The following is a 12,236-nucleotide window of genomic DNA, read 5'->3' on the forward strand; positions in this document are numbered from 1 at the left end:
GCAGCTGGTAGCCCAGGCCCTGTTCACAACAGCGGGATGTTTCTCCATCCCCCATCTCTTCTCATTTTCCAGCTTTTCCTTGAGGGAAAAGGAAAGAATATCATCATTGTGTGCATAGTTACTTTATGCCAGGCACTCTGCTAAGGGTGAAGGGCAGTAGTGTCTAGGAGAATTTGTCATGGTACGTGTGACTGTAATATACCAAGGTTGGATCTCATAATGAATAATACTGTTAGGTTCAGCATTGACATATAGAAAGCGCATATATTTTAGTTAATCCTCAAAATAGCCTTGGGGAAGTGGGCATCCTTGTTCTTGTTCCCATGTTTCAAATGAGGAAACTGAAGCTCAGAAAGGTCTAGTAATTTGCCCAAGGCCACATGCTCAGTATGTGGTAGATCCTGGGAACAGAGATGCTTATGTTTCTTGCACTCTGTCACATGGTACTTCTTCCAGGTGGCCTTCTGGCCATGAGGCAGGAGGGCAGAGAAAGCAGAATTGCCGCTGTCAAAAATTACCTCTGTGGGGCTTCCCTGGTGGTCTAGTGGTAAAAGAATCCGCCTTCCAATGCTGGGAAGACGAGTTCGATCTCTGAGCCGGGATGATCCCGTATGCTGCAGGGCAACTGAGCCCGTTCGCCGCAACTGCTGAAGCCCATGTTCCCTCGAGCCCATGCTCTGCAACATGAGAGGCTACTGCAGTGAGCAGCCCGCACACCGCAACTAGAGAGTAGCCCCCACTGGCCACAACTAGAGAAAAGCAATGAAGACCCAGCGCAGACAACTAAATAAATACACAAACATTTTAAAGGTTTAAAAGTACAGTGCAGCATTTTGAAAGTACAGCTCTAAACCTTCAGTTAAAAATAGCGCTTTGAAGTATTCACTTGAAAACAAAAGCATCTCTTATATGTCAGTCTTCGGGTACCTGGAACCCATGGCCCTTCCTTTAGAATTTAGAATGAAGTCCTCTCCATCTCATGGGCACTTTAGATGAAAAGGGAGTTCAGTAAATATTCTTGGCTTGGCTATTCAATATAATTTCTTAACTAGTTGTAGAACTGTAAAAACCTGGATTCAAATATTGTCTCTACTTGCGAATGGTTGACTGGCCTTAAGCAAGTTATTTCACTTCCCCTGAGTCTCTGTGTCCATTTCAGGAAATCAGAATGACAGTGTTTATCTGCATTTTGGGAGATGTGTGAGACATGGAATTCTGTACCTAACACGTGGAGTATGGAATGAAGCAGGACAAAGGCTAAAAGAGTTTTGCCAAGAGAACGCACTGGTCATAGCAAACACCCTCTTCCAACAACACAAGAGGAAACTCAACACATGGACATCACCAGATGGTCAACACCAAAATCAGATCGATTATATTTTTTGCAACCGAAGATGGAGAAGCTCTATACAGTCAGCAAAAACAAGACTGGAAGCTGACTGTGGCTCAGATCATGAACTTCTTATTGCCAAATTCAGACTTAAACTGAAGAAAGTATGGAAAACCACTAGACCATTCAGGTATGACCTAAATCAAATCCTTTACAATTATACAGTGGAAGTCACAGATTGAAGGGATTAGATCTGATAGAGTGCCTGAAGAACTATGGACAGAGGTTCATGACATTGTACAGGAGGCAGGGATTGAGACCATCCCCAAGAAAAAGAAATACCAAAAGGCAAAAATGGTTGTCTGAGGAGGCCTTACAAATAGCTGAGAAAAGAAGAGAAGCAAAAGGCAAAGGAGAAAAGGAAAAGTATACCCATTTGAATGGAGAGTTCCAAAGAATAGCAAGGAGAGATAAGAAAGCCTTCTTCAGTGATCAGTGCAAAGAAATAGAGGAAAACAGTAGAATGGGAAAGGCTAGAGATCTCTTCAAGAAAATTAGAGATACCAAGGGAACATTTCATGCAAAGATGGGCACAATCAAGGGCAGAAGCAGTATGAACCTAACAGAAGCAGAAGATATTAAGAAAAGGTGGCAAGAACTATACAAAAAAAATCTTAATGACCCAGATTACCACGATGGTGTGATCACTCACCTAGAGTCAGACATCCTGGAATGAGAAGTCAAGTGGGCTTTAGGAAGCATGACTATGAACAAAGCTAGTGGAGGTGATGGAATTCCAGCCTAGCTATTTCAGATCCTAAGATGATGCTGTGAAAATGCTGCACTCAGTATGTCGGCAAATTTGGAAAACTCAGCCGTGGCCACAGGGCTGGAATAGATCAGTTTTCATTGCAATCCCAAAGAAAGGCAATGCCAAAGAATGTTCAAACTACTGTACAATTGCTCTCATCTCACACACTAGCAAAGTAATGATCAAAATTTTCCAAGCCAGGCTTCAACAGTACGTGAACCGAGAACTTCCAGATGTTGAAACTGGTTTTAGAAAAGGCAGAGAAACCTGAGATCAAATTGCCAACATCCATTGGATCATCACAAAAGCAAGAGAGTTCCAGAAAACATCTGCTTTATTGACTATGCCAAAGCCTTTGACTGTGTGGATCACAACATACTGTGGAAAATTCTTCAAGAGATAGAAATACCAGACCACCTTATCTGCCTCCTGAGAAATCTGTTTTTCTTTGCTTGACCCAGGTTAAGAAGTAACAGTTAGAACCAGACATGGAACGACTACCCGGTTCCAAATTGGGAAAGGAGTACGTCAGGGCTGTTTATTGTCACCCTGTTTATTTAACTTACATGCAGAGTGCATCATGCGAAATGCCAGGCTGGATGAAGCACAAGCTGGAATCAAGATTGCTGGGAGAAATATCAATAACTTCAGATATGCAGATGATATCACCCTTATGGCAGAAAGCAAAGAGGAAGTAAAGAGCCTCTTGATGAAAGTGAAAGAGGAGAGTGAAAAAGCTGGCTTAAAAATCAACTTTCAGAACATGAAAATCATGGCATCTGGTCCCATCACTTCGTGGCAAATAGATGGGGAAACAATGGAAACAGTGACAGAGTTCATTTTTTTGGTCTCCAATATCACTGCAGATGGTGACTGCAGCCATGAAATAAAAAGACACCTTCTCCTTGGAAGAAAAGCTATGACCCAACCTAGATAGCATAATAAAAAGCAGAGACATTACTTTGCCAACGAAGGTTCATCTAGTCAAAGCTGTGGTTTTTCCTGTGGTCATGTATGGATGTGAGAGGGCCTTAAAGAAGGCTGAGTGCCAAAGAATTGATGCTTTGGAACTGTGGTGTTGGAGACGACTCTTGAGTGTCCCTTGGACTGCAAGGAGATCAAACCAGTCAATCCTAAAGGAAATCAGTCCTGAATATTCACTGGAAGGACTGATGCTGAAGCTGAAACTCCAATACTTTGGCCACCTGATGCGAAGAACTGACTCATTGGAAGAGACCCTAGTGCTGGGAAAGATTGAAGGCAGGAGGAGAAGGAGATGACAAAGGATCAGATGGTTGGATGGTATCACCGACTCGATGGACAGGAGTTTGAGCAAGCTCCGGGCATTGGTGATGGATAGGGAAGCCTGGCATGCTGCCGTCCATGGGTTCGCAAAGAGTCGGAACTAAACTGAACACAAAATGAGCTTTTAAGACATTGCATGCCTTTTAGATCTTTAAAGTCATTGATAAAACACCTTTTGAGTACTTACTTTGAGCTTGGTACTCTGCAATAGTGTTATCTCACTTAATCAGCACTAGTGGTAAAGATTCCACCTGCCAATCAATGCAGGAGACTCAGGTTCCATTTCTGTGTCAGGAAGATCCCCTGAAGTAGGAAATGGAAACCCACTCTAGTATTCTTGCCTGAGAAATCACGTGGACAGAAGAGCCTGGTGGGCTATAGCCCATGGGGTTACAAAGAGTCAGGACTTAGCACACATCCACACCCACACATGTCGCAAGAATGGATAACTTACCTCCTTTGTTCTGATGGGTAAACAGAGACTCCCAAGATGTAAAGGCCCTTTTCCATTGTGTAGCATGAAGCTTTTTTCAAAGTCCATCTCTTTCCCCTGCAGTGTGATGCCTTCTTAGTACCAGTTTTCCATCTTATTTTAGAGAATAGATTGTGTTTATTTTTCTCTAATTTCACTGTCTAACTCCTTTGTTCTACAGTAGGATTCAAGAGTACCTTCTCAGGCTAGACTAACTGTGTCTCTTGCATAGCCTTTATAAATTTATAGCTGCATGGGTGGGGAGGACATGTGTGCTAAATATCTATAAATTATGTGCCTTGTATACATCATCATGGCCTCTGCTTTTTATTCCTCACGTGCTACTAATTATACAAACACAAATGCACACACGCCCAACTGAGTTCAGCATCTTTTCACCATGCCTTGCTATTTTGAGCGCTTTTATTTCCTTTTATAAACAATTGTTTGGCACCTTTATATACATATCATGTAATTAATGAGAAGTAGCCTAAGAAAATTAAAAGTCATAATTAAAGATTAGAGAAAATGTCTAATTTTGACCCTCCTGTCAAACATTACATGTAGGTCGTTAGATGAGAGCTGGCTGCTGGTGTTTGCCTGTGAAATTTGTTTTGCCGAGTAGTTTTTCTTTCATTCAGATGAATGTTGCTCTTGCTTTTATTTTTCTAATACAGGAAGTAGTAACTCCCATTATTATATTAAGCTGTTTCCTCTCTGAGACACTTTTGCAAGCTCGGTCTGTGCGTTTCCTCTGTCATGCTGATCTTACATGTTGTGTGTGTGCTTCCTGAAACCATTTAGGCATTGATGGAAACTGTTAGCATGTCAGTGCAGCCCTAAGAGAGAAAGATTATTTGGTCTAGGACATTCGCTTCTTCACAGAGAACCTTTCTGTCTTACACGAGGCTGTATCAATTCTAATGCACAGTGATTTTCACAAGCAATTTTAATGAAGGTCCTAGAAGGTTTGGGGTTTAGAAACAGAATGCTTTGACATGTTATTTCTGGATATGGATGGGAAGATGGCATGCATCAGTGATTCAAACTACTTCCATCTGATGTCTGCCTGGTCAGTATAGTCAGCCAGGCCTCTGAGGTTCCTTTTGCTTGAGCAGATGTTCGTGCTACACAGAAGATGCTGTCACCTCTGACTTTTAAGGATGCTGCAGGGTTAAGTGTTTTCAGCTGAGTTATGGACTTGAAAATAATCTGAAGAATTCACCTCCAACCCCCTGCCCCCAGTTGGGCCTTTGTCATCAAACCTGGGAAAGAGTCATGATTCACTGTGTAGCGTATCCTGAATCGGACAGTCACACCCAGGAACTAATTTTGAGAGAGGAGGGCAGGCATGATTTGTCCTCCGCAATGTTTCAGAGTTCCTCCCAGCCTCTTTATATCTTCAATGTGTGCCATCTTTTGTAAGAAACAAGTTCCATATGTGGTAGTGTGTGGTTTTTTCCATTGCTCTGTAGAGGAACCTATAGCTTAGTTTGGTCTAAGTCTCTTTCTTAATACAAGAGATGCCTTCTGAAAATGTTCTAAAATTGATGGTGGTAATGATCGCACAACTGGGACTACACTGAAAACCGTTGAATTGTACACTTTAAATGAGTGAATTGTTGTGCATGAATTATATAGAGATACATACACATGAGTCCCCTTAGTTCAAAATTCTGATATTTAATGAACAAGCCCATGTGCTCAGTATTCATTTTGCTTATGATTTTACAAACCTTTTCATATTATTCTCCTGAGCCTTAGAATGTCCTATCTAAAGAGCTCTAATTTTTGCAGCTTAACCTTATGTACATTAATTTATCAACCAACAAGTGCATACACAGTACGTCTCTTGAGTGACAACAACCAAATTGTTTTAAGGACAATGGTAATAGTAGGAAGAAAGGCGTGATTGTCACAGGAATTATTAATAATAAATTAAAGCAGCAATTGGAACCGCGGCCTTTCTGTGGGTGAAGAACAATAGTGACTTAACTGTGATTGTGGTGACAGGGAGCCAACAATTGAGTCCCTGCTAATGGCCCAACAGGGGCAGGGGTTGAAAAGAAGGAATAAGTGGTTTACATTACAAAGGGATTGTCTGAGAGCTGCTGGAGTGTGGTTCTGAGGGGAGGTCAGCCTAGAGACAGAAAGGATGATAACCGTGGAGCTGTCAAGGGCATCTCAGGGGCTTAGGCAAGCACTGTGGCAGCTAGACACAGCGGCTGAGAGGGCCACCCTGGCCCCGCCAGAGCTGCTGGATACAAAGGAAACGCAGGGAGCAGATAACCGGGGCCAGCCGGCAGGCCTGAGCCAGTGTCCCAGAACCTAAAAGCGAGACATGTAGCCATCGGAGCACTGGCTGGAAACTCTCCTGGCTTCACTTTGACCAGGGTTGGACCACTCTTTAGAGAACAAAACTGCTGGAAGCGGGGTGTGTGTGTGTGTGTGTGTGTGTGTGTGTGTGTGTGGTGTGTAGGAATACAATGCCATGATTGGCAGCTCAATTGAAAAGAGTAAGTCCTTGACATCTGTTGAACTCCTCCTGTGGGTGCACATTTCTAAGATACACTTACATACACTTGTGTGCCCAGCTTTTAGCAGACGTTTATGGGTGTGTCTGTGTCTGCGTATATAGAGAGAGAGACAGAAAGAGAGAACACCCAGAGTGCAGCCCATATTCCAGTTGCCTCATTTGTCCCAACGCTGCCCTTCACAGCATTTCTCCCTCCAGGCCAGGATCGTGGATTCCATTTAGTTGTCGTGCAGTGGAGAGATGGAAAAAGCAAACGAGCATGAGGAAACTAACGGGGGGGAAATGTTAAGGAGTGAGGAATGTGAGTAAAGGAACAGTCTCCCTGTGTGAGCCCTGCTGGCCTCTTTATCCAGGTCTCATGAGACTCTTCCTGTTGCCCCCTACACTACAGCCCAAACAAGCCAAGCCGTTTCTACTTCTTGGCCTCTGCACATGGGCCCCGTGGTCTTCCCAGGCTGCCTGTAGCTGCCTCTACGCCATTTAGCTCTTAGTTGAAATATCACTTCTAAAAGAGGACATTCATGCAGACTGCCGCTGCTGCTACTGCTGCTGCTAAGTCGCTTCAGTCATGTCCGACTCTGTGCGACCCCATAGACGGCAGCGCACCAGGCTCCACTGTCCCTAGGATTCTCCAGGCAAGAACACTGGAGTGGGTTGCCATTTCCTTCTCCAGTGCATGAAAGTGAAAAGTGAAAAGGAAGTGCAGACTATGATCAGTCAATTTCTAGCCCCCTATTTCAGTTCTCTGCCTGGACTCACCACTTGCTGATAATTTTGTCTGTCGTGTGCGCCATGGATCCCCAGCACCCAAAACAGTCCCTGTTCCTTGGTATGTGCTTAAACACTGCTAACTGAGTGTACTAATCTAAATGTCCAGGAACAGGGAATCATTAAAAATGATGGCAGGGCTTTTTGGTTGTAGTTTATGCAAGAAAATGCTTCAGAACCCCAACCAGGGGACTTAGATTAAAGAGAATCTAGATTATTGACAATGAATGCACATTTATATTTTTAATTCAATATCAGTGTTTAAGATATAAAATCTTTCTTACATTCTGCACTGTAATTGTTTTGAACATGAAATGTCTACATAAATTAGTTAAGAGGACATCTCTGCTCTACAAAATATCTACTATACAAAATAAAAATATCTACTATACAAACAAGGATTCCAATTATGTAAGTAGATGAGTATGAAAATAATCAGAAAGGAAATATATGAAAATAATAACACAATTTTAGGCAAATGAAATTATGAATAATTTTTCCTTTTTTCGCTTTCCAAACATTCTGCATGTGGTTTTGTCATTTTTCTAATTTAAAAAATATTTTTAAGAAACAAATCCTAATATAGAATGCGTGTAATAAAATATTAATAACACTGTATGTATCTACAGTTTGGAGATGGGCTGACTTTCTTGAATTTGGCATGCTCAGTGAATGAGGATTTATGGAAAATGGTAGTAACTGGTCTGGGCTTTGCAAAAACCGATAGGACTTCGAGTATAAACAGTTAGGTAAAGAGAGTTTTTTAGACTTCCCTGGTGGCTCAGCAGTAAAGAATCCACCGCTAATGCAGTTCAATCCCTGGGTCTGGAAGATTCCCTGGTGAAGGGAGTGGCAACCCACTCCAATATTCTTGCCTGGAGAATCTCATGGATAGGGGAGCTTGGCCAGCCCCAGTCCATGGGGTCGCAAAGAGTCGTACACAACTCTTTGTTGTTAGTGACTAAACAACAACAACAAAAATAAAGAGCCTTTGGGGTTAAAGCAGCAGAATGAGCAATGATAGGAAGAGAGCAACTTGCACACAGGAGGCCAGGAGGAGAGAAGCCTGATTGAATGGAAAGTCTCTTGCGGTTGGTGGGAAGGCATTTGGAAGAGTAGGACAGGAACACATTTTAGAAGATCTTAAAACTTGCTCACGAAAGTTTAGAAATGGAAAGAAATAAGAAAGTACTATGGGTTTGTGAGAAAAAGAGTAACATGATGACCTGGGCATTATAGGAAAATTATTCTGGCGGGAGAGGTGACACCAGCATCCATCTGATGTCCATGAAAACTGAAAGTGTTAGTCGCTCAGTCGTGTCTGACTCTTTGCAACCCCATGGACGTAGCCCACCGGGTTTCTTTTCCATGGGATTCTCCAGGCAAGAGTACTGGAGCGGGTTGCCACTTCCTCTCCAAGGGATCTTCCCGACCCAGGGATCAAACCTGGGTCTCCTGCATTGCAGGCAGATTCTTTACCATCTGAGCCGCCAGGAAGCCATAGCAGACTCCAAAATCAACCCCAGCTCTGCTCTGCCGAGACTCAGCCTTCAAACCATCTTCGCCCAGCCCTCTGGTCATCCGTTGGTAAATGAGAAGTAATTGCCTCCTCTGTGTGTGTGTCATGCTAGAAAAGTGAAGGATGAGAATGAAGGAGACAGGAACAGAGAGGTGAAGACCAAAGGATGAGGACTTGGATTTTAGTAGTTATAAGAATAGAAGCAGGATAAGTATCTTGAGATACTTCCTTTGTGTTTGAATTATAATTAGGGCCAGAAATAGAGATCTTTTGTGTAACTCACTATTCAATTGTTAACAGGAATGTTTTGCTTTTTCAGGCATTGTCACCGGTGTACAGTTCCTAGGCACTTGCTTTTTAAAAAAACAAAAACAAAAACAAAACTTTTCCTTAAATATTTAATAAACTTTAAGAACAGTCACTCAAAGAAATTATTTGCCAAAACAAGACTCTCACCTGTTCTTAATCTATGAAGATTTAGATGCACCTTCTCTGTCCACTCGTGGGAGTTAACTTGGCAGAATATGAAACTCACTATTTTGAGTTTTTAAAAAAAAAGTGGGGGGGGGTTGTTTGCTCTTTATTCTTAAATAAGCTGTTTTAGATTGCAAAATAGCAAAATTAAAAATAAAATTGTCTCATCTTTGAGGGAGAGCAAACTTATGTTCTGTCAGTGTGTGGGCTGCAGACAGAACAGAGTGTTTATCTTAGCTGCATGTTAAAGATGGAAAATAAAGTTAGCAATTGCCAACAGGCCCTCTTTTGAATAACTTATCACAAAAGGGAAAACATAAATCTAGTGACAAAACAACTCTCCTTTACAAGCTCATATTTCTTGGATGAGTCCAAGAACATAAGATTTCATTCCTATTGACTTCATTGGTTCAAGGTTACCTCCCTAAACGTCTCATTCAAGGTTTGATGACTGGGTCCAGTGGCAGTTGTGTTTTTAACTGATGTTTCTTTTGCTTTTGTTTTCTTTCCCATTATCACAATCAAGAGCTTACAAGACCCTATGAGGAAACTGGTGGAGAAAGAAGAAAAGAAGAGGATCGCCCAGCAGGAAAGTGCAGAGGCCGTGGCAGAAGAGCCAAGTCAGTAAGTAATGCCTCCTTCACTTGGCAAACCTTCCTTCCCACAGCTAAGGGCTCGCCTCCCTCCCTGGCCGAGTCTGCTGGGGTCTCTGGCACAGGGTGATGGCTTTCTTTCCTCAGTTCTCAGAGTAGATGTGCTAAAACAGAGGCCAGACTCCTCCCCACACATATTCCTCTAGGCAGGGACCCGCCTCCTGATAAGAGACCCATGCCTGGGGTCTTTAGGAAGGGCGGCTTGAGAGGAGTTGACTAGGGCCAAAGAGGCAGGAGTGCCCAGGGCTCCTGGCCTGAGCCCCAGGCTCGCACTGTCTGGGGTGCCTGGACTCTATCTGTTCCTCTCGTCACCATCAGTTTTGAGGGCCTGTCCTAGATGGGAAATCCCCGGCTTCTCACTCACAGAAGGAAATAACCCATGAACTTGCTTCACAACATGTATAGCCCTCTGGGGTTCTCCTACACAAGTGTCGGGTTTTGACGTTTTGTTTTCTACATGCAGACCTTCCGTTTTCTCTTCTGTGAAGCAGAGAGCAGCTTTGAGGGTAGGAAGTGACTCTCCATCTTGATTTCTTGCCTCTTTATAGAGAAGGCGCCTCCAGTCATTTTAAATACTTTGAAAGATGAACTTTTCCACATACATGGTGCATAATTCCTAACCTCATACAGCAAGGAGGAGGTTTCAGTGTGAACCTATGCTTTTTCTGGTAAGATGTCACAGCCCATGAGAACCAGCTGACCTAGGAAGGCAAAGTAGTTCACCTGACCTCCATTCACTCTTTCTTGTTCACACAAGAAAGTTTAGATGCCAGTCTTGTAGTAAAACAGGCTTGCATTTCTACTGCATTTCAAAATAAGTTCAGATAGATCTTTTTTGTCCAGCAGAAATATTTGCTGCCCATAGTGGCCCTCTGTAATTTTAAAGCAAATACAAGAAAATGTGTTTTTTGCAAAACAAGGGCAATTTTTTGTTGTAGGAACAACTATAGAATGTGGTCTGAATCTAGTACAGTTGACTCTTTTAGGTGGAAGCAGTTTAGCCTATTACCAGTAGTAATGGTAATCTGGCCTTCCCTGGTGGCTCAGATGGTAAAGAATCTGCCTGCCACGCAGGAGACCTGGGTTTGATTCCTGGGTCGGGAAGATTCCTTGGAGAAAGGAATAGCAGTCCACTCCAGTATTCTCACCTGGGAAGTTCTACAAACAAAGGAGCCTGACAGGCTATGGGCCATGGGGTCACAAAGACTCTGACAGGACTGAGTGACTAACACACAATGGTAATCTAACTGCCATTTAGTGGACACCTACTGTGTACTAAACACAATGCCGGGTGTTTTCTTCCTGTCATCTCAGCTCATTCTCATGATGCCCCTCTGTGTGATCAAGGTAGGCTTTTCCCTGTTGTGTTAATGATGGAAGCAAGGCTCAGAGAGGTTAAAGGTCTGCCCACAGCCCCTGGATAGTAAGGGGCGGGGCCTGGAGTGAGTCCTGGTGCCTTCTATTCACCTTGTGTTACTGCAATCAAAATAAAGCATTAACTTTTACTCAGAGAGGAAGAACCACCCAAGATGGTGTGGATTAGTTTTAATTAATTTCATATTTCTGCATTATTTTAGTACTTCCTCTTTAAAGCTCAAGAAGTATAACCCAGTAACTATTTTTAATGACATTGAAAATTTCATAAGAATTTTGTTCAGAAATGGTAGGTAAAGTGAACCACTGTGCTAGGAGGGAGGTTCAGAGGCACCGACTGGATCTCAGGACAGAGAAGTGTCTCTGCCGTGATCCTACCCATGGTGAGAGTTCAGTAGGCAACAGTCTTGTGAATTTGAGAGTGATCCTACTGTTAGCCTTATGTACAGTAATTTAGCTAAACTCCTGAGGTGTCCTCTTTTGTAACTACAGAATCAGAATAAACACTCACTTGTCCATCAGTTTTGTAACTGTGTTTTTAAAAATGATAGTAAGTACCTAACTTTGTTAGGTACCTAAGTACCCACTTAGATGTTTACAGAATATGTGCCTTAGCATGAAACCAAATCCAGATGTTAAGATACTACTAACCACCTTTAGTACAGGGACAGGAGAAAGTCAGCAAATTTATTTCTTCTTCCAAAAATGTATAGCATGTAAATGGCTATATGTTCATATTTTATGCGTGTGTAAGTACAATAATAGATATTGTACAGAAAATCTGACTCTGTCATAAGTATGACATTTTCAGAACAATATTACTAAACTTTGTTTTTTAATTTTAAGGTTAATTTCACTAGAGGATGAAAACCAGCACAAGGAATCCTCTAGTTTTAAGAGTAAGTTTCGATTTTTTTTTTTTTAGAATTACTTCTGAAATACTACTGCACAATAGCCAACTCATTTTCTTTTCTGTCAAACTCCTAGACCTTTT

General features: G+C 42.4%; 1 protein-coding gene across 7 annotated transcripts in view; it reads left to right on the plus strand.

Moving 5' to 3' along the window:
• Positions 1 to 12,236, plus strand: part of ICA1 (islet cell autoantigen 1) — a 170,125-nt gene that overhangs the window by 126,775 nt on the left and 31,114 nt on the right. For all 7 annotated transcript variants that reach the window (XM_005678969.3, XM_005678966.3, XM_018047373.1 and 4 more), the window contains exons 9-10: positions 9,742 to 9,839; positions 12,089 to 12,141. In XM_005678969.3, the coding sequence (XP_005679026.1) occupies positions 9,742 to 9,839; positions 12,089 to 12,141 (151 nt within the window). The remainder of the gene's footprint in view (positions 1 to 9,741; positions 9,840 to 12,088; positions 12,142 to 12,236) is intronic.

Source organism: Capra hircus, chromosome 4 (genome assembly GCF_001704415.2).
Source record: "Capra hircus breed San Clemente chromosome 4, ASM170441v1, whole genome shotgun sequence".
NCBI lineage: Eukaryota > Metazoa > Chordata > Mammalia > Artiodactyla > Bovidae > Capra > Capra hircus.